This window comes from Theropithecus gelada, chromosome 3 (assembly GCF_003255815.1).
Source record: "Theropithecus gelada isolate Dixy chromosome 3, Tgel_1.0, whole genome shotgun sequence".
Lineage (NCBI taxonomy): Eukaryota > Metazoa > Chordata > Mammalia > Primates > Cercopithecidae > Theropithecus > Theropithecus gelada.
This window is the reverse complement of record NC_037670.1, coordinates 183,045,197-183,068,477: the sequence shown is the minus strand read 5'-3', so window position 1 is coordinate 183,068,477 and position 23,281 is coordinate 183,045,197. Positions and strand designations below refer to the sequence as shown.

Here is a 23,281-nt window from a genome sequence, read left to right as displayed (position 1 = left end):
TAGATGACGGGCAGATGATAGACAATAGGCAGATGATAGGTGATTGACAGATGACAGGCAGATGATAGATGATAGGCAAATGATAGGTGATTGACAGATGACAGCCAGATGATAGATGATAGGCAGATGATAGATGATAGGCAGATGACAGGTGATTGATAGACGACAGGCAGGTAGATCACAGATATGATAGATCACAGATGATGGATAGGCAGATGATAGATGACAGATAATAGATGATAAATTACAGATAGATGATCAATAGGAAGAAGATAAATGATAGATAAGATAATAGATGATAGATTACAGATAGACGATCAATAGGAAGATGATAGATGACAGGTACATGATAGATGGATAGATCATAGATAAACGACAGAAAGGGACATGATAGGTGATAAATAGGTAGATAGTAGGTAGTAGATGTTAGATGATAGATCGCAGAGAGATGATAGGTAGGTGATAGCTGATTGATACATGACATAGAGGTGGTAGGTACATAGAGATGGATAGATCATAAATGACAGCAGATGGTAGATGATAAATAGGTAGATGATAGGTTATAGATAGGTAGATGACAGATAAAAGATGGTACATGATAGATGGATAGATCACAGATAATTGATAGATGATAGGTGGATGACAGATGATAGGCGCATGACGGATAGACGATAGGTACATGACAGACGGAGAGATGATAGGTAGGTGATGGATAGGTAGAGGACAGATGATGTGGATGGTAAACATTAGGTGACAGAAAATTAGGTATTTGTTAATGCGGAGGGTGGGGGATCAGAGAGAAGCAAATGATAAGCCCAATGAGGTAAGTGTTAATGACCGAATCCAGATAAAGGGTAAAAAGGAGTTACTTGTACTATGCTTATTCTTCTAATTTTTGTGTAACTTTGAAATTATTTTCAAATAAAAAATTAAAACAACACAAAATTAACTTGTATCTCTCATTCCAGTGCTTTCCCCTTGCTGGGGAACGCCGAGCTCTCCGGCGCTGGTCCCGCGGGCGCCCCGGGAGGGGCGTGGAGTCCTGCGTGGGGCGCGGCGGGACGGCCCCAGCGGCACCGCGTGAGTCCCCCCAGCGCTCCCCACCCGCCACTGCGTTTGCGGGGAGACAATGACTGCCCGTTTTGCAAACGCAGGACACAAAACCAGCCACCGAGCTGAAGCCAGGACCCGCCTATACCTCCGTCTGCGTTTTTCTCCAGCTTTCTGTCCAACCTGATTTCCTCTTTTGAGGCTGTGGGGGTCCCCACCAAAAGGCACTCTAATTTTCTCCATTTTCAGACGCCCCAACCGAGCCCCACCGGCTACAAAGACGACGCGCCCACCCCGGACGGGTCGCCGGCCGCTTTCTTGGGCTTCTGCAGTTATTTAGAAAGGCGGGTACAGGCGGCGGCAAAGGCATCCGCCCCTTCCGAGCGCACACCTGGCCGGGTCCTCCTCTCCCCGCCGCGCGCCGGCCGCGCTTCCCAGTTCTCTCCACTCGGAGCCGGGCGCGCACTGAGCAGCCCGTTCCCAGCCCCTCCGCCCACAGAATCAGCGACGCGCGGCCGGGAGCAGAGAAGAGGGGAGGGGACGGGGAGAGAGGCTGGGGGGTCGCGGAGACCAGAGGGAGCGCGCGGTGGGCACAGAGAGCCCAGGGGCGAGGAGGGCGCGGGGCGCAGGGGAGGGGGAGGTGGGGGGCGGAGAGGGGGAGGTGGGGGGCGGGGAGGAGGGGCGCGGAGCGGCGGTTGTCGTGGGAGGAGGGAGACGAGGACTGGGGGAGCGCGGGGCGGGGACAGGGGCGGGGGGCGGAGCGGCGGGGCGCGGCGGGGACGGGCGAGCAGGGAGCGCGCTCCAGCTGCCGGGACGGAGGGGGCGGCCCACGCGCTCGGGCCGCTCGGCTGCAGCTGCGGGGCCCGAGGTCTCCGCGCACTCGCGCCCGGCCCATGCTGGAGGCGGCGGAACCGCGGGGACCCAGGACGGAGGCGGCGGGCGCTGGGCGGCCCCGGCACGCTGAGCTCGGGATGCGGACGCTGTTGCCGCCCGCGCTGTTGACCTGCTGGCTGCTCGCCCCGGTGAGTGCGCCCGCGACCCCCGCCCCACGGCGCCCCGGACCCGGGTGTCCCCTTCCGATGAGCGCGCTGCTCCCGCCGGGCTTCGCCTTCCTCCCGGGTGCTGGGGCGCGGGCGGGGTCGGGGAGGGGGAGCGGGGTCGCCCGGGGTCCGGAGCTTCCTCCGGGGGAGCGTGAAGCGCCAAGCTCCGGCCCCGCCGGGTTGCGGGACTCGGGTTGGGAGGCTGCCTGCGCCCTTCCCCGCGCCCCATCGTCCGGGGTTTGCTAGGAACGGGGTCGTTTCTCCCTGGACGCGTCAACGATGAGCTGGTTCGGGGCCGTCCCGGGAGCTGGGAGCTGCGGGCACCTGCGCGGGCTGCGCGTTTCACGGGGAGATCGGGGTTGGCGTTGGCCGCAGACGCCTCTCGGCCCCTCCCTATACTTACTGTTTGTTTGTTTTAGTGTCGGGGGGACGTGGCGTCGGTTAAGTAAAGTTTCCTTTTGAAAATAGTTGCTTTTTTTCCCCAAGAGCACTGGAGGAAAAGAACCGCGCATAAGTTTGTTGAGTAAGTGCCTTCGCGCATGGAGTTCTGAATTATTCCCTTTGTGAACCTTTTAAAAAAAGGAAAGAAAGAAAAAAATCCGAGCGTTGTTTCTTGCTTTCCTCTCGGAGACTGAAGCGGTTTGCGGTGCGCGCGGTTTCCGTGCTCGTGGCAGCCGAGGTGGGTCTGGATCGATCCGCGGCCGCTGTGCCGCTGGGAGGCTGCGCTGCCGACGGGACGGTGTCACTGATTAACCGGCGACGCCCGGTCTGCAGCGGGGCTCCAGCCACACTCCCTGGCCTTGCGCGGGGGCGCAGCCGGGCTTTCCTCCCTCCAGAGTGGGCGCTTTGCGGAGCGGGTCCTTGGAAAGTACCAGGCTTTATCATGGTTAATGCCGCTTTCATTGCTACAAAACGTCCTAAGTCATTGCTCTGCGTATTCCAGGAATGTCAGGTATTATAATGTCTTTTATACGTTAACAAAGTTTTTTCTTTTTACATCAATATAATTTCCTTAATTCTGAAATTTAAGCCACTCACTTGTCCTGCATGAAAACAGAGGACTTGGAGCCGGGAGTCAGTGCCTGGTGCTGGTTCAGTCACCAGCTCTTAGAAGCAAGCTCTGGGCTCTTTTAAATGGAGCTAAAGGTGGCAGCAGTTCCAGCATTGTTTTCCCCTTAATTGTGTTAGGAAATTGTGTTCCTGGTTGGAACTCTTACTGACCATTTCAATAGTAAGATAACTAAACATAGATGGCCATAATGCACCCCACAGTATGATTCTCTGTGGTTATTACTTTAGTACAAGTAGAATTTTGGGTAGTGGCGGGAAGGGAGAAGATCAAGACCAAAGGATGGGTGGAGGGAGCCCTCCTTAAGCCCCTAAGGGCCGCTAGGCAGGCCCTGGGCTGACTTGGGGGTGCTCGTGAAGAACAAGAATGTTGATCTAGGTAGAAATGGTGCCTTCGGAGAGGAAGCATTGTGTAGTTCTGTCTTCTTCTCACGTTAATAGACTGCTAATTACTATCTTTGTAGCATCTTTCACTCCCTTGACGGAGCCTGACTGGAAATCGCCCCTCGTCTCTGTGGGGCCACAATGGTGATTCCCCCGCCTCTGCCTCCCTCCTCATCTTGCTCATCTTTTTGAATATCTCTTCCACCCCAAATTCTAGTCAAAAGGATTGCAGTTTTATCTGTAGTTAGAGGGTTAAGCTTTGAACGTGTACCAACACCTTTAAAAATAAAGCCCTTCTTTCACGGCTCTTTCCCCGGGTGGAGGCCGTCCTCGGAGGAAGCTGCACAGTCCACAGGCCTCCACTTAAACCAAACCAAAGGCTGCGAAATGGAGGAGCCGGCTATGGAGAGATTAATGGAGTAAAGAGCTCTGTTGCCTCCACATTAGTACCGATGTGTTATGTTAGTAAGTTCATTTTCCTGCTCAGAAAAAAATATTCTATTAGATTTTGTATTTGTTTTATATTACCTTTACAAAGTAAATAATGAAGTTTTTTTAAAATGCCGGAAAAATTAAGGTGATTGGTTTTAAATGCATTTACGTTTGGAAGCAGTTTAAAACTGTGAGGTTTTGGGTTGTTTTTGTAGAACTTTTGCTTGCTTTTCCTCTTATTGTGGAATTTTTAGTTATTAATATTTCTTTTAACCTTGAACAGGTGAACAGCATTCACCCAGAATGCCGATTTCATCTGGAAATACAGGAGGAAGAAACAAAATGTGCAGAGCTTCTGAGGTCTCCAACAGAACAATACAAAGGTAAGGCAGAGAGCTTGGTGAGTAAGAACTCCAGTGACAATCTAACCGGGAATATGCCTCACTCAGCTGTGGTTCAGGGTCACCACCTGCATCTTTAAAAAAAAGAAAAAAGAAAAAGAAAGGCAACTTCCCACTGTTTATTAATGAACTATAGAGTGTTGGATAGGTAGGGTCTTCACACACACCTTCAAAAAGAAAACCTTAATTCTTAACAATAATAGTTTCCATGGTTTGAGATGATAGCAACAGTTACTAAAACAATTTCACAGGCTTTGTTATGCTTTGCAAAAGCAGCTTCAGTTTTCCAGGGGATAAAAGCAGTTATCTGAATTCTTGCATTTTAAATTCCTAGCTATAGGACAGATGAGTTTGATCTGGTTAAGGATGATGGATCCTTGGCAGAAAGTAAATAGGAAAATGGGACTTTGGTTGTGCTGAAGACGGGCCTGCGGTGCACCCTGTGAACGTGCAGGTTGCCTTCTCCAGTTTGACAGAGGCGTGCTGGGCCATCATGCCCCAACTGGGCCTGCTAACAACCTGTTTATAGACTCTGCCCCGGGATAGCACCCAGCCTATAAATAGTAGCAAGGCCTTTGTCCGTCAGCTTTCTCTGCTCTTTGTCATGATTTTCTCCTCTTCAAGAAAGAAATTAAATCTGTGTTAAAACAGTCTGGTGTCCTGTAGAGGGCCTCAGATGGTGGGCTTTATTCAAGAATAGCCCTGCCCAGCAGAAATAGAATACAAGCCACATTACAATGAGTAAAAGAAGCATGAGAGATTAATTTTAATAGTATCATTTATTTACCTGAATAAATCTGAATCTTTAACATTTTGACGTATAATCAACCTAAAATTATTAATTTTACATTCTTATTTTATGCTAAGTTGTAGAAGTCCAGTGTGTTTTTTGTGCTTACAGCACAACACAATTTGGACCCCATTTCAAGGTCCAGTAGCCACAGGCGGCCAGCGGTCTCCATGCTGGACAATGGGGCTGTAGCTTGCCACTAAAACCGGTGTCCCTCATCATTCCCATCCCGCTCTGAGCCACCATTTCCCAGTCTGAAACATGCAAGCTCTGCCTCCAAGACTTCTTACGGCTTTAAAGATCTGTGATTCCGTGGTGCACGCGTGGTTCTGGCCCATCTTCCAGATTGTCTGTTTGAACTCTGTCCAGAGAAGGACAAATAAAGCTGAAGCCATGCTGAGAGTCTGTCCTGGGAAATGCTGACACAGCCAAGGAGATGTGGATGGAGGAGGCAGCCAGGCCACCACGGCAGAAGCAGCAGCATGGCCATGGAGGGTCCTTCTTCACAGTGAAAATTCTGAGTTAGGAAAGGTAGTCCTGAGGAGAGACGGGCGTTTAGGATTACCTGGTTACCTGGGGGCCTGGGGACCTGGGCAGCCCTCCTCACCTCCAAGTTCCAAATTGTCCAGTTTCTTGTTTTCATGGGATATTAGAAATGCAGATTTATATAAAATATTCCACTTTCTTAAAAGCTTGCAAGCAATACTTTAAGAAAACAAAATCCCAGCACTTTGGGAGGCCGAGGCGGGTGGATCACGAGGTCAGGAGATCGAGACCATCCTGGCTAACATGGTGAAACCCCGTCTCTACTAAAAATACAAAAACTAGCCGGGCGTGGTGGCGGGCGCCTGTAGTCCCAGCTACTCGGAGGCTGAGGCGGGAGAATGGCGTGAACCCGGGAGGCGGAGCTTGCAGTGAGCCGAGATCCGGCCACTGCACTCCAGCCTGGGCGACAGAGCGAGACTCCGTCTCAAAAAAAAAAAAAAAAAAAGAAAACAAGATTTTGAGGGAGCCTGGAGCTATCTGATGGCTCACTGCACAATAGCTGGACCCTAGCTTAACCCAAGATTGGAGACGCTTCCTGGGGTACCTTCACCCAAAGATAGGTCAGCACATTTAAACTATTCACAGGGGCTCCTCCTCAGTGGGCAGTCTGTGTGTGAGTCACATCGGACGCTAGGAGCCACAGGTCCCAGGCAGTCACTCAGCCCCACACCAGCTTGAGTGGGTTCAGATGCAGGCCTGAGGGCCCCTTGTAGGCAGTGTTGGTTGGGAAACTTGTCACTGGGCTTTTTTGTAGCAACAGGTGTCTACCTGGACATCTTGTATTGAAGGCTCTTATTTCCAGTATCAGCTCTGTAGGAAAAATATCTGTATCTCATCTGTTTTACCTTTTTGACTTGCATGAAGTACTTGGTAACAAGACACTGCCCTTCAGGAGAGAAGCAGCAGCGTGCCGGGGCCTCAGCCTGGCCACTGTTTTTTTTTTTTTTTTGTACTCTTTGAAATATGCATGGCTCAAATGCCAGAGATGTAAATAGAAGTAAGTTACCAGAATAAAGATGCTATCAGCGATGTGAACCAGAATCCACAGGCTGAGGCTGAGGAAGGCGTCTGATTAGATGGGCTGAGTGACTCCACGGGACAACAGTGTGCATTTGCACCTGATGCCAGGTGAGGTGAGACACTGAGGGTCTGTAACAGCCACTTCTAAATCTGTACGATTAAGAAATTTGTGTGAAAGAGTGCCAGAAATGAGGTGAAAAAAACCTAGCTTCCAATTCCAGTGACATAATTTGTGTAAGTCTGATTTGGAAATTTTTCTCTTTATTACATGTTGAATCTAAAAAAAAAAACACATAAATCCAGACAGAAACCAATTTCAATTCTAAACTCTCTAACAGGATTCGCTTTGTAAGCTTAGGAGTTATTTGGAGCTGTGTGACTTAACATTGATGCATCACTAAGACAAGCTTTCTCTTGCTGATATGCGTGTGAGGCACTCCAGGCGTCAGAGCCGAGATCCAGCCCTCTTCCCATGGCCACGCCAACCTGCAGGTGGAAAGGACAGGTCTCTCAGGGGGCTTTGTCCAGGCTTCCTGCCTAGGCACAGGCTGGATAGGAACTTTCGTGTGACTTCAAATCATTCTTAACGCCTGTGTCTGGAGGGGTGTGACCTGCGCTGCAGAGAAGCAGAGGTGGTTTCTGTGTGTCTGGGAGCTCCCTGTTCTGAGCCATCCTTCAGAGGCACGTGGCTGAAATGGATCTGATGGTGAATGTCAGCTTAGACCAGGCCATGGAAGGTGCTAGGCTTAAAAACTAACTTTTCTTTGATTTTTCTTTTAAACAATGGATGCTGAACTTATTTCGATCTACGTGTCAGGAACTGTGAAAGGTTTGAGGTCATTCCCCACTTGCAGGCTAACAAGGTAGCCTGCCACAGGTTTGCAGGTGCTGCAGAAGACGTGAGATGCTGGGCCAGAGACAAGAGACTTGCTGTTCATGCACAGCAGGCATCATGAGCTGCATGTACCCACAGGTTCCCTCTGCTTCCCAAGTCCCCCAGGAGCAGTGGGAGTGGCCCACACGGATGCAGTGCATTTGTGTCATAGCTGAGGAGAACTGGCTTAGGAAACCCGCGATGTCAAAAGGAGGCTGCTGGCAAACCCCCAGCCGTTGTTACAAAGAGAGATGATATCTTAATTATCTTAATTATCGAACTCTCCTAGGTTGTTTGCTATACAAACATCCCCAGAAAGAAGGATGCCTTATGTCAGAGAAACATATTTTCTATCATACTTGGGAGAATGATCTCAAGTAAGGATTGGTGGCTGCTGAGTAGGATATAAATGTGTTTCCTTTACGTCCCATAGTATCCTGAGACTTTTGTGATCGTAACTCAGTGTGTGATTTCTTGGTCCTTCTCCTACAGTGCCCAGAGGAGATGGCATCTTGTTTCTGTTGCTTCTCCCGAGTCTCACACGGTACTTAGCATCTAAAAAGATATTTTAAAAGCTGTTGCTGAACAAATTAATGAAACTTCTCACAGTAGAAATTAAGTGATTATACACACACACACACACACACACACACACACACACACACAGAAAAATTCTGTTCAGAATGTATGTAATAGGAAATGTCTCTACAGACTCTGCTGCTGCCAGTCCCAAGCTGCCCCTGGAGAGTCGGGGCACGCACAAGTCCACACATGGGTAGACCCCACTTTTCCTTCCAGACACGTGGAAGCTGGCACACTCTTCACACATGCACTCGGCATCTTGCTTTTCTTTTCTGTTTTGTATTTTAACTTAACAATGTATTTGGTGACTGTTCTGTATTTGTCCTTATATTCTATTTAAGAGCTGCTATAGTATTCTAATGTGTTTCTTTAGTCTCTCCCAGGTCCATGGACTTTTAGGTAGTTGATAGTGCTTTGCTACTACAAAGAATGTTCTAGTGACTGCTTTGTTGGTGGGAATAAAATATTTCACCAGCATTTGAGGGTTAACTTCAAGCCACTAATAAAAAATTGGAATCACCATCTCCTATGACCAAATGACATGATTTTCGCCTACTTTCTCATTCCTGTGACGGTTCTGTCACGTGGAATATACTTAATCACATCCCATTTTACACCTAGTCTTTTCTTTCTTGTTCCTCTTTGTCAGAGGAAACCGGACAGTGTCCACGAATGGGTTCCACAACATCATGTGGGGCCTGGCCCTCCTTGGGGGGTCCAAGGCCTGTGCTGATGACAACATTCCACCTCGCCCTGTGGTCTCGGCTCAGCTGTCCTGTGATGCTGGTCTCTGCTGTGAGAGCTGAAGCTCTGGTGGGAGCTCGCTGTTCCTGGTCCTTAGCAGACGTTCCAGTCAGACCTGTGCTAAGAAACTAAATGAATAATCACTGTCTTATGCTCCGGGAGGTCTGAACCAAGCAGTTTTGGAATCCACGGCAGACAGCAGAGAAGTAGGTTCCTCTGATGTCAATATTGATGGTGTAGACATCAGCTGCATCTTAATTGGTGCCTATCTCTTTCCTTTCCGTTTTCTCTCTGATATAAGTAGGTCCTTGTCCTAGTGCAAATTACTCTTTGGACTGGTGAGATAAACAGCCTGGTCACTTTTTTCTTTTGGATCTTTTTGACTAGATTGTTTCTATTTTCTAAACTCCTTAAGTTCATTTCCTCGTCTTGGATATTTAAATAATTAATAACTGTTTATTGGTTGAGATAGTCTTAAAGTAATGTCTTTATGGCCTGGTGCAATGGGCTCACACCTGTAATCCCAGCACTTTGGGAGATCGAGGCAGGAGGATAACTTGAAAGCAGGAGTTCAAGACAAGCCTGATTCACATAGCAAGACACCAGAAAAACTTTTTAATTAACTTGGTGTGGTGGCACACACTATAGTCCCAACTTCTCAGGAGGCCGAGGCAGGAGGATCGCTTGAGCCCAGGAGTTCAAGGCTGCAGTGAGCTGTGATGGCACCACTGCACTCCAGCCTGGACAACAGAGCAAGAAGCTGTCTCTATTTTTTTTTAAAGTAATGTCTTTATACTTATTTTTTATAGGAAACAACTCTCACTGAATTAATTTTTACCCTGAATAAAATGCTTATCTTAAGCATCATAAAGGGATTTATGGTTGAGAAGTCAGTTTCCGGCAGGTGAAGGAGCCACTCGGAGGTGCACCAGTGGCTTCTCCTGTCTGGGAAGAACAGAGCTGTTGCCTATGTGACCACAGTGGGTCACAGGAAGCCATTCGGGCTGGGCGGCCGGCCCCTTGGGGTGAGCTGCTGCTGATGGGGTCAGAGTCAGCTTCCTCCCCACCCCTCCTTCTGAGGTCAGGGCTCAGTCTGGTGCTGGTGACCCGAGACGCAGCAAGCTCCCACCTGTCGATGGCCTCTCCCAGTGCACACCTCTCTGCCCTCTCCACTCCCCTCCCTTGATCTCTCTCTCCTCCATCCTTGGGCTCTCACACCTGCCTCCTCCTTCCCAGGTACGTCCTCAGAACCTGGCTGCTTCCTGTCCTGCTGGTGGGGGTTGGTGACGAGTGGCTGCTCCTTCTCCAGGTGGCCACAGCAGTAACAATTCCTGCTGGCCTCATTTTTTATGATTTTATATTGATATACTCATTTCACATTCTTTACTTACGAGCCATGGGCTGGCTCAATGGAAACCAGACCCACAGCCAGCGTGCAGCTCTCCACACACACAGCTCCTCAGTGCGGCCAGTGGCCTCTCAGCTTCTTCCTGGGCAGCAGTGCTTGTCTGGGGTACATGGCCACTATGGATGGACATTAATGTGTGCTTTTGTGCGGCCTGTCAGATTCTTGGTGGCTTTGGCTTTCACATGTTTTTGATGTGCTGTGGTTTGAATATTTATCTCCTTCAATACTCAGGTGGAAAGTTGATCCTCAATGTGGTAGTATTGAGAGACAGGCCTTGAAGAGGTGATTGGATCATGGAAGCTCTGCCCTCGTAAGTGGGTTAATCCATTAATAGATTAGTGGGTTTTCATGAGAGAGGTGTTATTATAAGAAGAGAGACCTGGGCCAACACGCTCAGCCCCCTCACTACACAATGCCCTGTGCCACCTGGGGACCATGAGGAGTCCCAACCAGCAGGAAAGCCCTCACCATTGTGGCCACTCGACCCTGACTTGTCCAGCCTCATAACTGTAAGAAATAAATGCCTTTCCTTTGTAATTTACCCAGTTTCTGGTGTGTTGTTATGAGCAACAGAGGCAAACTTGGACACTTGAGCAGATTGCAGCTCTTCCTGAAGGGGACTTGAGACTTGAACCTCTTTGGTCACAAAGCTTTGTAGAGTTTTCTGGGTCAATACCCAGTTCCAGTGATGCTCCAAAGGCTTCATGGCCAGGGCCTGTATGTTTGAGGCTTGCCTCGTGTCGTGGGATGAGTGGAAATTAAACCATCCGGTTGACATTTGCTGATGCGTTGGCTGATCCTCTCATTTATTTATTCATTTATTTATTTTTTCTGAGATGGAGTTTTGCTCTGTCACCCGGGCTGGAGTGCAATAGCATGATCTCAGCTCACTGCAACCTCCGCCTCCTGGGTTCAAGCAATTCTCTTGCCTCAGCCTCCTGAGTAGCTAGGATTACAGGCGCCTGTCACCAAGCCCAGTTAATTTCTGTATTTTTAGTAGAGATGGGATTTCACCATGTTGGCCAGGCTGGTCTCGAACTCCTGACCTCAAGTGATCCACCCGCCTTGGCCTCCCAGAGAGCTGGGATTGCAGGTGTGAGTCACCACACCCAGCTTCCTCCTATTAATATTTTCCAGCAGGTTTTTATGGAACAGACACCAGATTGTAAAAAATAACTTTCCTTTTTAAATATAATTTTTATTATTTTATTTTATTTATTTTTTGAGACGGAGTCTCACTCACTCTGTTGCCCAGATTAGAGTGCAGGGGTGTGATCTCGGCTCACTGCAACTTTTGCCTCCTGGGTTGAAGCAGTTCTCCTGCCTCAGCCTCCCGAGTAGCTGGGATTACTGGCATGTGCCACTGAGCCCAACTAATTTTTTGTATTTTTGGCAGAGACAGGGTTTCACCATGTTGGCCAGGCTGGTCTCAAACTCAAGTGATCCACCTGCCTTGGCCTCCCACAGTGCTGAGATTACAGGCGCGAGCCCCTGACAGCTGGCCCTTTTTTAATATTAAAGACTCATTTTTCTTAACTAATCAGAGACTAAATAAAGACAGCATGAAGCTTAATAAGTTATCCTGATAAAACACAAAATCATTGTTTTCTAGGCCAATTACTTAAAACATAAAAAAAAACCACTTTTGTAATTAAGAGAAGACCAATATTCAAGAAAATACTGTCCTATTAATAGAGAGAAAACAAACTCACTTTGTGTCAGTACTTTACTAAGCTTTTTTTTTTTAACAGAAACTTATAAATAAAATCATTCTAATCTTAGAAGTTTGACCACACATAAAATTTCTTTTGTCAGACCTTCTGCAACTGTGTATACCCAACCAGCTTTTGTCTTACTCATTTTCTTCTTTTCCATTCTGGAACAATCAGTCATCTTGCTTTCAGATAAAAGTACTCTCTTTTTCCTTAAACACAGACCTCATATACTTTTCCTTATTAAAAACACATCCTACTTTCTGTGTACATTTTTCATATACAGTTGTTTGCTTTGATATTTATTTCTAGTGGTTTTAATTACACATGTTAATTCAAATTCTTAATCCTTAGTGACATTAATATGCACTGTGAATTAGGAAGTACATGATATCATAGTTATTAAATGGCACGTACTTTCTTAGCACAGGACACGCTTACTGGCAGACCCAGGTAGCTCCAGTTCCTCTATAATAAGCCAAAAATACTTAAGCTTAAACTTCTTTTTAGGAATTAGTGTTTTAGTAGTTTATCTTATTTGGGTATGATCTAGATATGTAGCAAATATCATTTAATTTAACTTAGTATAATTTCAGAATTTCAAGTTTTCAAAAAGATTTTGGAAACTGTTTTTAAACAGATAATATCAAACTACCTGTCATCTCAGGTTACTTTTTTTGTTGACAAATTTTTTAAGAGGAATAATGAGCTTATTTGACTAGCTCAGCTAGGTAGAATGTCCATTTCTACTAAATCATTGATACTCTTATTTATTAAAGATTACTCAAGTTATATGAACTTGAAAACCATTGGGTTAGTTCCTTTTTTTCTGACAAAATATTTGATTTATACAAGCACCTAATTTTCTTCAGGCCAGTAAAATACAGCTCTTTTATATGTTATTTCTAATAATAATATCGGGAGGTAGGATAATGTGACATATAAATAACGTACATACATATAGACGTACATAACCAAACAGACAGAAGCAGAGATTCCTGGCTTCTGTTCTCAAATTGTAGCCCTGTGCCACGTACAATAATATAAAACTCAGTGGTCAGTCCAAATTGTGTTCTTGGCAGATAAAGTTACCTGTTTGGATGGCCAAAGTCTTTTGTTAATACATATGGAAGGGACTTTAAGATTTTCCACTTGCCAGTTTTTTTCTACAGCGTTCCCATTTTTTCTCCCTTCTGATGAGTCATTTCCCAGATGCCTGCATTTTAAAGATTTCAGTATCTCTAAGGCAGGGAGAAAGGACATTAAGTTTTCTCCAGAGAGGAGTTGTGGGCATAGTTGCCTGTTGTCCGGGGTCAGCCTTATTGGGACTGCAGGCCATGTTGAGGGAGTGGCCAGGAGACACTGGTGTGTTGACGAGTCCTTCTCCTCTTCAGCTTCAGGTGGCTGCTTTTGTAATAGCTCAGGGTTGTGTGCAAGGCCAAAATCTGAGTTAGTTGTTGCAGATGCCCCAGGTTCAGTGGAGGATTTAATTTGTAAGGAAGTTGGTTTTCAGAATCTTCACATGGAAAAGGCAAGAAATCAAATGTTAGTATACTCAAAATAGTGTTTTGTTCGAGTGTTGTAGAGATTCTTCTAGGGAGGCTGTATTTTTGGAGTCATTCTGTGTAAAATCAGTCTGTATGCCAATCAAAAAATGTATTGCGTGGTTTTGCAGGCACTCAGGATTCCTTTCTCTTGAATGTGCCAGTACGTGAATGATTTAGTCTGGAATAAACTTCCCACTGTGGCCACTGTGACTCGGAGTCATCCTCCTGAGCTGCACCCATTTCTCGAGAAAGCCACGGGCTCTGGGTCTGTAGTTTCTGAACATAAAATGAGCTGGAGTTCCAGATGGGGAGTCCCAGACTCCATGGATTCTGATGAACCCATAATTCCCTGTTTTTCTCACATTTGTCTTACCTGAGGCCTCCAACTAGACCCAGGCCAGTTCCTGTAGAACACCCAGTTTGACTCTGGATCCCAATCCAGGTTCCAGTGCAGTCCCTGTCAGACCCAGGCTGAGCTCTGGAACAAAAACTGCTCCCATGGAGTCAGAGAGCTCAGGATGCAAGTTGTGGAGCTCGACCTCCTAGAGGGGCTCATCCTGTGGCCACCAAATGCAGCAGGAGAGCAGTAAGTGCAGTGGCCTGGGGGCTGCCCACGCCTGGTTACTTGCTGCTCCTGGGGGTCGTCAAGGGTCTCCTTCAGATCTCACTTCTGACACCAGACTGTCAAAAAGGTAAACCGAGGCACAGTGACATGTTTAAAGAGTTGACTTGAGCAAGCAACAGTTCACGAACCAGGCAGCTCCAAACCCGAGGTGGTTCAGGAACTCCCCTGAGGGAATGCGAGGGGGAGGTTTTTAACAGACGAACATAGAAATAAAGCAAAGAATGCTGGCTTGGTTACACTTGCACAGCTGCCTCATTTGTTCTGTCCCATTGGAAAGTCCCTCATTGATATGGTTATTAAAAGTTTGTTGGCTACTTCTGGTTGTTAAGCTTAAGTTCTATTCTTCTTTAAAATGGGAATTTACAAGAAATGGCTCAGGTTAAGTGTCCCTTATGTTTGCAAATCAATCAAGGTTGAGGTAATTTATGAGACATGACTGGTTGTGTCTGCTTAGGGATTTTTCAGGTGTTGTCTCCATTTTGACTTTGAGAAGCTTAAGCCACCTCTGGTGATAACCAAAATCAGTGACTGAGGCATGGATTTCTATGAAGGTTTCAAGAGGTTTATTAAGCCAGTCTTACAGCACATCCAGAAAAAACATGAGTCACAGACACACTTCTGTCTTTTTTGAAGAGGTCTTCAGGAGGGTTAGCGTTTACACTTGTCCTTAAAGGGCAAAGTCCTGTGGGGAGAGGGGCGAGGAGGTAGTAAGGCAAATGGCCACACGCTGAGACTTTAGTTGGTACCTGGTAAATCTGCATTTTACATCAGACCAGATGAACTTTTGAAGAAAGAAAGGGGGTAAAGGAAGCATCAGTTTTGCAGGTATCTTGGGTAGGTGGAGGAAATGGCTGATCTCATCTTGTCATTCTGAACCTGGGAAGACAAGCTTGTAATTGGCATGATCAGTGTGAAATGAACTTGGCCTCCATCCTCAACTTTCCCTTTGGCATAAAGAGTTTGAGGGTCTTGAGAGTTTTGTGTTTGCCTTTACACTGGAGATAAGGTTTTCCATTTATTCACCATCCACTGTGTGAAACCAGCATTTTCTCTTCTCTGGTCTATGTCGATTCTCTGAAGTTTGAGGGCAGGGCCCCATGTTCTTCTTTCTAAGATTTGATGACCCCTCCTCGTTCCACTGGCTAGAGTCTCCCCTATCACACCCCTGGCACAGACCACCCCATTCTCTCCGTTTCTGCATGTAGATGAACTGGGCGGAGGCAGCGTGTTCTGTCTGGAAGAGGAGACTGCCATGCTGGGCCTTGGATGCCACATCCAGAGCACGCTGAGATGTCTGCAGCCGCTTAAGTATCCTGCCATTGGTCATGCTTCTGTGGCTCAGAATTGACAGTTAATTTCAAGGCAACCTTCCTCCCCTCCCAGGAGATTATTAACAGAGCTTTTTAAAGGATCTGTAACTTACCTGAAGCTCTTTCCTTGCCAGTGAAGAATGTAACCACCCGCTGGGTTCTTCCTGCCTACTGCACAAGCAAGATCAATACACAGCATTGCAGTAAAGAAAGAATTTAATTGATGTGATGCTGGCCACGCCATGTGGGAGACCAAGTTGTTACTCAAATCAACCTCATCAAAGGCTCAGAGACTAGGGTTTTTCAAAGGTAGTTTGGGGATGGGGGTGCTAGGCAATGGTGCTTGCTGCTGATTGGCTGGGGTGCCATCATAGGGGCATGGGAAATGGTCCTTGGTGGGCTGAATCACTTCTGGGTGGGGCTACAGGAGTGGTTGGCCAGTTCAGGTGGAGCCATGGTGTCAGACATGCAGAAACCCTGAAAAGACATCTCAAAAGGCCAATCTTACATTCCACAATAGCGAAGTCATCTGCAGGGGTAATTGGGGAGGTTGCATATCTTGTGACTTCCAGAATAACGACTGGCAATCATTTATATCTGTGCCTTAGCGGAATTCAGGCTCCTGTCCTCCCCCTAGCCCGGTGGTCTCTCATTAGCCTTACAAAGATGGTTGAGTTTGGGGGAAGGGCTCTTATCACTTAAACCATAACCTAAAAGTCTCCTGAAGTTAGCTTGACCTAAGCCCAGGAATAATTGAGGGCATCTAAAGGCAAGATAGGGGGTGGTTAAATCAGGTCTCTTTCACTGCCATCATTTTCTCACTGTTATAATTTTTGTGAAGGTAGTTTCAAGAGGGGAGGACAGAGGCCAGTTTGAGGGGACGGAGTGTGAAGCTGGTTACCTGGCCCTGTCCCCACCAGGTGGGTGGTGACAGGGGTTCTTCTTACAGCTGCAGACGGACATGCCGTCGCCTCCAAGACCACTGTCTCCTGGCACCAAAATGTGCTGTGGGAGCTCACAGGAGGGAGGGGGTGCATTTACACCAGGGCTCGGGCTGGCTTTGCCCTGGAGCTTGAAGGGTGGTGGGCTTTGGTGTGCAGCAGGTGGAAGAAGCCTGTGTCAGGCCTGAGCTCAGCTGCAGGGAGGGAAGGAGGGAGCGGTTGAGGGAGAAGAGTGGTCAGCGTGCCCAACCTGCAGAGCTGAGAGCACTGAAGGCTCCTGAGAAGTGGGGTTTGCGTGTGAGCTGTGTTTCAGGAAGGTCCATGGAGCAGTCATTTCTGGAAGGAATTAGGGCATTCCTGGAAATGAGGAAGCTCATTGATCGAGTTCCTCCAGGTGGGAGACGGAGATGCCCTTGTGGTAAGTGTGGGAAGGGCAGCTCCAGGAGCCACCTCCGAGGATCAGTGGAGCCAGAGCCAGGCCTCAGGGCAGGACCCAGGCTGCAGGACGGCAGGGGATCTCCTCCTGAAATTTCAGGGAGAGTAAAGAAGGGGGGTCAAAGGCAAGGAAAGTGCCTCTGGTGGGGACTGCCAAGGCTGCTGGAGAGAGGGTGAAGGGGTCCCAGCACGCAGGTGGGAGGCCCAAGGCAGGAGGGGAGTGGCCAGGGGTGCTCAGAGGTTTTTGCACAGTTGTTAGGACCTCAGTCATCTGGGGGACAGAAGGTGGGTTCTGGTGCCAACAGGCGCCTGGGGGCATGAGGAGACCACTGCAGGCTCAGAACTGCTCCAGGGTGGTCAGGGGTTGGGAGAGGATGGGACTGTGAGGTCATGAGAGCTGGGTCCCAGGGTGTGGATGAGGCAGACGTCCCAGGGCCCAGCAGCTGTCCCACACCACGGCCGGCTGTTCTGTGGCCCCTGGGCACAGCTGCTGGCCCTGACAAAGCTGGGATGGTGTCCCCTCATCCCCGTCAGGTCCCGCGAGGGCAGAGGCAGCAGGAGCCTGAAGGAGAGACCAGTACCAGGTGTCCTCACCTGGCTCCACTCCTGCTGAGACCCATGGTCAGGCCCTGTTGCAAGGTGGGGGCGGGCGGTTTGTCCTAGCGCTGTGGATGTGTGTTCTGGGATGACCCGGGAAAAGACACAAGTCCCAATGCTGAGACCCATGGTCAGGCCTTGCTGCAAGGCGGAGGTGGGCGATTTGTCCTGGCGCTGTGGATGTGTGTTCTCGGATGACCCGGGAAGAGACGCAAGTCCTGATCATAAATCTATGGAAGATTGTCCTTGGAATAGCACAGCAGGACTCCCCATGCTTTGAGGCCTTGAATGTTCACCCTCTCTAAGGCAGGTCTTGTGTGATCCTAGCCCTAAGCCCCTGTGGCCCCAGCAGCATCCCGAGCCATGGCAGGAGTTCGGGGGAAGGGTTTGAGAATATTTGACATGGAAGGAAACACTGGCTGTCCATGAAGGTAATAACAGCAAACATCTGGAAGGGGAAGAGTTCAGGCATTTTGCAGACGAATTAGCACACACATCCGTTTTCCTGATGCCCACATGCGTTTACTCAGTGCCCCTGTCAGTGTGAAGCTGAGGGCCCCAAGGACCCTGCAGGTGTGGGAGAGACTCCCACCTCTGAGGCATTTGCAATTATTCTTTCTCCTTAGGCAGAGATGGCTGAGCAGGGATCCCAACCACATGGATTGGACTGACTCAGGCTCTATTTGGAGCATAGTTGGATGTTTGGGTTGTATTGGATTCAGCACATTCTTAAAAATGCATAGGTTCTGTCTGGACCTATATACATTACTTTGAAAAATCTTCTTGTTCATTTAATAGTTTTGGTTATTTCTGGATTTGGAGTCGTGGGTTTAATGTTTGTTCAGGTACCAGAATGTGGCCCCCGCCTGTGGAATCCACCTGAACCCCAACCCAGAATCAAACCGCTGTTTCTGAAATTCAGAATTCTGCTGTGATCCAATTTCCAGGTGCCACCTAAGGGCGGTGTCGCAGGAGATGGCGTTTCCCGACACAGTCTGTAGTTCACCATCAGGCTGTTGAGGGTGGGATGTGTGCCGCGCACTAATTAGACAGAATGTCAGCGTATCTGAGTCGTCTGAAAAAAACCCGGCTTGCTGTAAAATGTCCTCTGCAGTATTCTAAACATGTTTGGAGGCCACGCTGTGCTGTGGGGCATTGTCTCCTCCTGTCTTAGCTGTTTCTCTCAGGGACCAGAAGCCGACTCTTGCCAGCCAGGGGGATGTTAGGAGCAAATTTCCACATCAAGGCTGTGTTTGCAGGGTTAAGCTTTACCATCCTTTCTGGCAAGAAAAGCCCTGGTCAGGGAGCCCTGCACAGTGGCAGGTGATCCCGCCCATAGTACAGTGCATGGCAGTGCAGCAGATGTTCAGTACACGTTTGCTGGAGAAATGAATGCTTGTTACTACCAAGTAGAAGAAACTTACCTGAAAACCGTGCTGGATCATCAAGAGCAGCCTGTTGGTTGGACGGTGTATTGCCTGGTTTCTCTCTCTGTGGACGGTAGGGTTACTGTCGTGCCCAGAGCCCCTTCTCGGATTATCTCTGCAGTTAGTCCCTCAGTTCTCGGCTGCAGCTAATGCCCTTCCCAGCGTGTGGCCATCTCACACCTCTGCCAATTGTCTCCTGAGAAGAGTACATTCTCATTTCTGTGCTCCGTGCATTCCAGGGCATGCCCCTTTTATTAGTTTTGACAGGTAATTGCTTTGGGTATTTCCCTCCAAAGGCTCTTCCCTCTCTATTTCTGCCAAAAGCAATTATTGTCATCGTTCTTAATTGCAGCATTTCTAAAATGGCATTTGGCATCATACCCAGCTTAGCGAATGCATAGATGTAGCCCTCATATCACTTGCAAATATTTTAAGAACCAATGATGTAAACATGCATCCTCAGAACAAAAAGAAAGACAGAAGCCTTCATTTGGTAGATTTGTATAATCACTGTTTGTGTTGGAATAACTGAGATTCTGTAGGACTGAGAGTAACAAGATATTTTGTAATTGGCCACCTGCACAAGCAGCATTCACTGACAGGGAGATTTCAGGAGTCTGGCAGTGTGGGCCACTGTTTCAGAATCTCCAGATGCAGGGAAGGTTTGTTTACGAGAGCCCTCAAGTTCACGTTCCACAGGTTTGTGAAATCTGGACCTGGGTGGTGTCGCATCCAGCTTCCTGCATTGTTTCATCAGCTTCACTCTGGAGCTTTGTTTAACCGTAAACACTAAGACAAGAAGGTCCTGGAATGTAGCTACTAGAACACTGAGGGTCTCTGTACGACTGCTCCCTGAAGAGGTGGGCAGGGATGCTGGCAGTGGCTCCGAGGAAATGTCCACCTCTCAACTATGAGCCCCTGAGCTCTGGAGATGGACACCGTGGGGCCTTTGCTCTGCATGGTCAGCTGGGTGGCTGGGAAATGATGACCCTGAGTGCCCAGGCTGACACCAGGTGTCCAGGAATGGTGTTATTTTGAAGGGTCTCTAAGCAGAAAGTCAAAGTAAGGCAGGGATAGAAATCATGCTAAACTGCTGCCAATCATAACTGCAGTGGCCCCTTGAAGGCTCCAGAAAGCAGAACTAGAGCTGGGGATAGAAATCACAAGTAGCCAGATTCTGGCCCTAGAATATACTAGATAATTTGGTGGTGAACTGAGGTGGACAGCTGCTGCAGGAGGGGCTGATTTCCGAGACTCTGAGAGTAACCAGAGGGTCAGGCTGCCTTGGACCAGCTCTGTGGCCTTTCCAGTCCTGGGCACCCACTGGTCCAGTCTAAAGTGAGGAAAGAACCAGTTCCACGTGTCCTCCTCACTCAGGGACCCTGCGGACTGGCCAAGAACATCTTACACTGCAGGAAAGACTGTGTCCTCCCCGTAGGCATGGATGCCAATTGGCTTTGCAAGATCAGCAAGTAGGGGTCAGTTTGTCTGGTCTGGGATGATTCAGGTCAGAGCAAATGGCCATGGTTCACAGAGGACAAAGCATTTTTTAAAAAATGATTTTCAGATGCCCTCTCTCATCACTCCTATTCAACATGCTATTGGAAGCCCTAGCCAGGGCAGTCAGGCAAGAGAAAAAAATAAAGTGCATCCAAATAGGAAGAGAGGAAGTCAACCTATCCCCGTTTGCAGACGACATGATTCTACATCTAGAAAACCCTATAGTCTCAGCCCAAAAGCTCCTTCAGCTGATAAACCACTTCAGCAAAGTTTTAGGATACAAAATCCATGAACAGAAATCACTAGCATTTCTATACACCAACAACAGCCAAGCTAAGAGCCAAATCAGGAAGGCAGTCCCATTCACAATTGCCACAAAAAGAATAAAATACTTAGAAATACAGCTAACCAGGCAGGTGAAAGATCTCTACAGTGAGAATTATAAAACATTGCTCAAATAAATCAGAGATGATACAAACAAATGGAAAAACCTTCCCTGCTCATGGATAGAAAGAATCAATATCATTAAAATGGCCATACTGCCCAAAGCAATTTATAGATTCAGTGCTATTCCTATCAAACTACTAACGGCATTCTTCACAGAACTAGAAAAAAACTATTTTAAAATTCATATGGAACCAAAAAAGAGCCCACATAGCTAAGGCAATCCTAAGCAAAAAGAAGAAAGCTGGAGGCATCACATTACCCTACCTGAAACTATACTACAGGGCTACCATAACCAAAACAGCATGGTAGTGGTAGAAAAACAGGCACATAAACCAATGGAACAGAGTAGACAACCCAGAAATAAGGCTGCACACCTATTACCATCTGATCTTCAACAAGCCTGACAAAAATAAGCAATAGGGAAAAGACTCCCTATTCAATAAATGGTGCTGGGATAACTGGCTAGTCATATGTAGAAGACTGAAGCTGGACTCATTCCTTACACCATATACAAAAATCAACTCAAGATGGTTAAAGACTTAAATGTAAAACCCCAAACTATAAAAGACCTGGAAGACAACCTAGGCAATAGCATCCTGAACACAGGAATGGAAAAAGATTTCATAACAAAGACACCAAAAGCAATTGCAACAAAAGCAAAAATTGACAAATGGAGTCTAATTAAACTAAAGAGCTTCTGCACAGCAAAAGAAACTATCAACAGAGTAAACAGACAACCTCCAGAATGGGAGAGAACATTTGCAACTATGCACCTGACAAAGGTCTAATATCCAGCATCTATAAGAAACTCAAACAAATTTACAAGAGAAAAACAACTCATTAAAGAGTGGGCAAAGGACATGAACAGACATTTTTCAAAAGAAAACATACATGCAATGGCCGGGCGCGGTGGCTCAAGCCTGTAATCCCAGCACTTTGGGAGGCCGAGACGGGCGGATCACGAGGTCAGGAGATCGAGACCATCCTGGCGAACACGGTGAAACCCCGTCTCTACTAAAAAATACAAAAAACTAGCCGGGCGAGGTGGCGGGCGCCTGTGGTCCCAGCTACTCGGGAGGCTGAGGCAGGAGAATGGTGTAAGCCCGGGAGGCGGAGCTTGCAGTGAGCCAAGATCGCGCCACTGCACTCCAGCCTGGGCGACAGAGCGAGACTCCGTCTCAAAAAAAAAAAAAAAAAAAAAAAAAAAAGAAAACATACATGCAACCAACAAGCATATGGGAAAAAGGTCAACATCACTGATCATTAGAGAAATGCAAATCCATACCATAATGAGATACCATCTCACACCAGTCAGAAAGGCTATTGCTAAAAAGTAAAAAAATAACAGATGCTGGCAAGATTGCAGAGGAAAGGGAATACATATACACTGTTGGAGGGAGTGTAAATTAGTTCAACCATTGTGGAAGACTGGCAATTCCTCAAAGACGTAAAAACAGAACTACCATTTGACCCAGCAATCCCATTACATGGTATATATGAAGAGGAATATAAATCATTCTACCATAAAGACACATACACATGAATGTTCACTGCAGCTCCGTTCACAATAGCAAAGACATGAAATCAACCTTAACGCTGATCAGTAACAGACCGGATAAAGAAAGTGTGGTACATATACACCATGGAATACTATGCAGCCATAAAAAAGAACCAGGTCATGTCTTTTGTAGGAACATAGATGGAGCTAGAGGCCATTTTGCTTAGCAAACTAATGCAGGAACAGAAAACCAAATACTACACATTATCACTTATAAGTGGGAGCTAAATGATGAGAACTCATGAACACAAAGAAGGAAACAGACACTGGGGTCTTCTTCTTCTTCTTTTTTTTTTTTTTTTCTTTTTTACAGAGTCTTGCTCTGTCGCCAGGCTGGAGTGCAGTGGTGCGACCTTGGCTCACTGCAACTTCTGCCTCCTGGGTTCAAGCGGTTCTCCTGCCTCAGCCTCCTGAGTAGCTGGGACCACAAGTGCACGCCACCACACCCAGCTAATTTTTGTATTTTTAGTAGAGACAGACAGGGTTTCACCATGTTAGCCAGGATGGTCTCAATCTCTTGACCTTGTGATCTGCCCACCTTGGCCTCCCAAAGTACTGGGATTACAGGTGTGAGCCACCGTGCCCAGTCAACACTGGGGTCTTCCCCCAGTTGGAGGGAGAGGAGCAGAAAAGATAACTACTGAATACTGGGTTTAATACCTGGGCAATGAAACAGTCTGTACAACAAACTCCCATGACACGAGTTTACCTGTATAACAAATCTGGACATGTACCCCGGAACCTAAAATAAAAGTCAAAAAAAAGATTTTCCCACCTCAACTGGTGAATCATTCCATCAAGCTGTTAGTCCTTTAAACTGATAATAGGTGTAGAGGATCAATG

At 47.4% G+C, this 23,281-nt stretch overlaps 1 protein-coding gene across 3 annotated transcripts in view; it reads left to right on the top strand.

The window, feature by feature from the left end:
* Positions 1–1,843: 1,843 nt before the first annotated feature.
* Positions 1,844–23,281, top strand: part of VIPR2 (vasoactive intestinal peptide receptor 2) — a 104,016-nt gene continuing 82,578 nt past the window's right edge. For all 3 annotated transcript variants that reach the window (XR_003118602.1, XM_025379729.1, XM_025379728.1), the window contains exons 1-2: positions 1,844–2,072; positions 4,258–4,357. Coding sequence is in view for 2 of the 3 variants with exons in the window: in XM_025379729.1 (XP_025235514.1) it covers positions 1,944–2,072; positions 4,258–4,357 (229 nt within the window). In the remaining variant the exon portion in view is untranslated. The remainder of the gene's footprint in view (positions 2,073–4,257; positions 4,358–23,281) is intronic.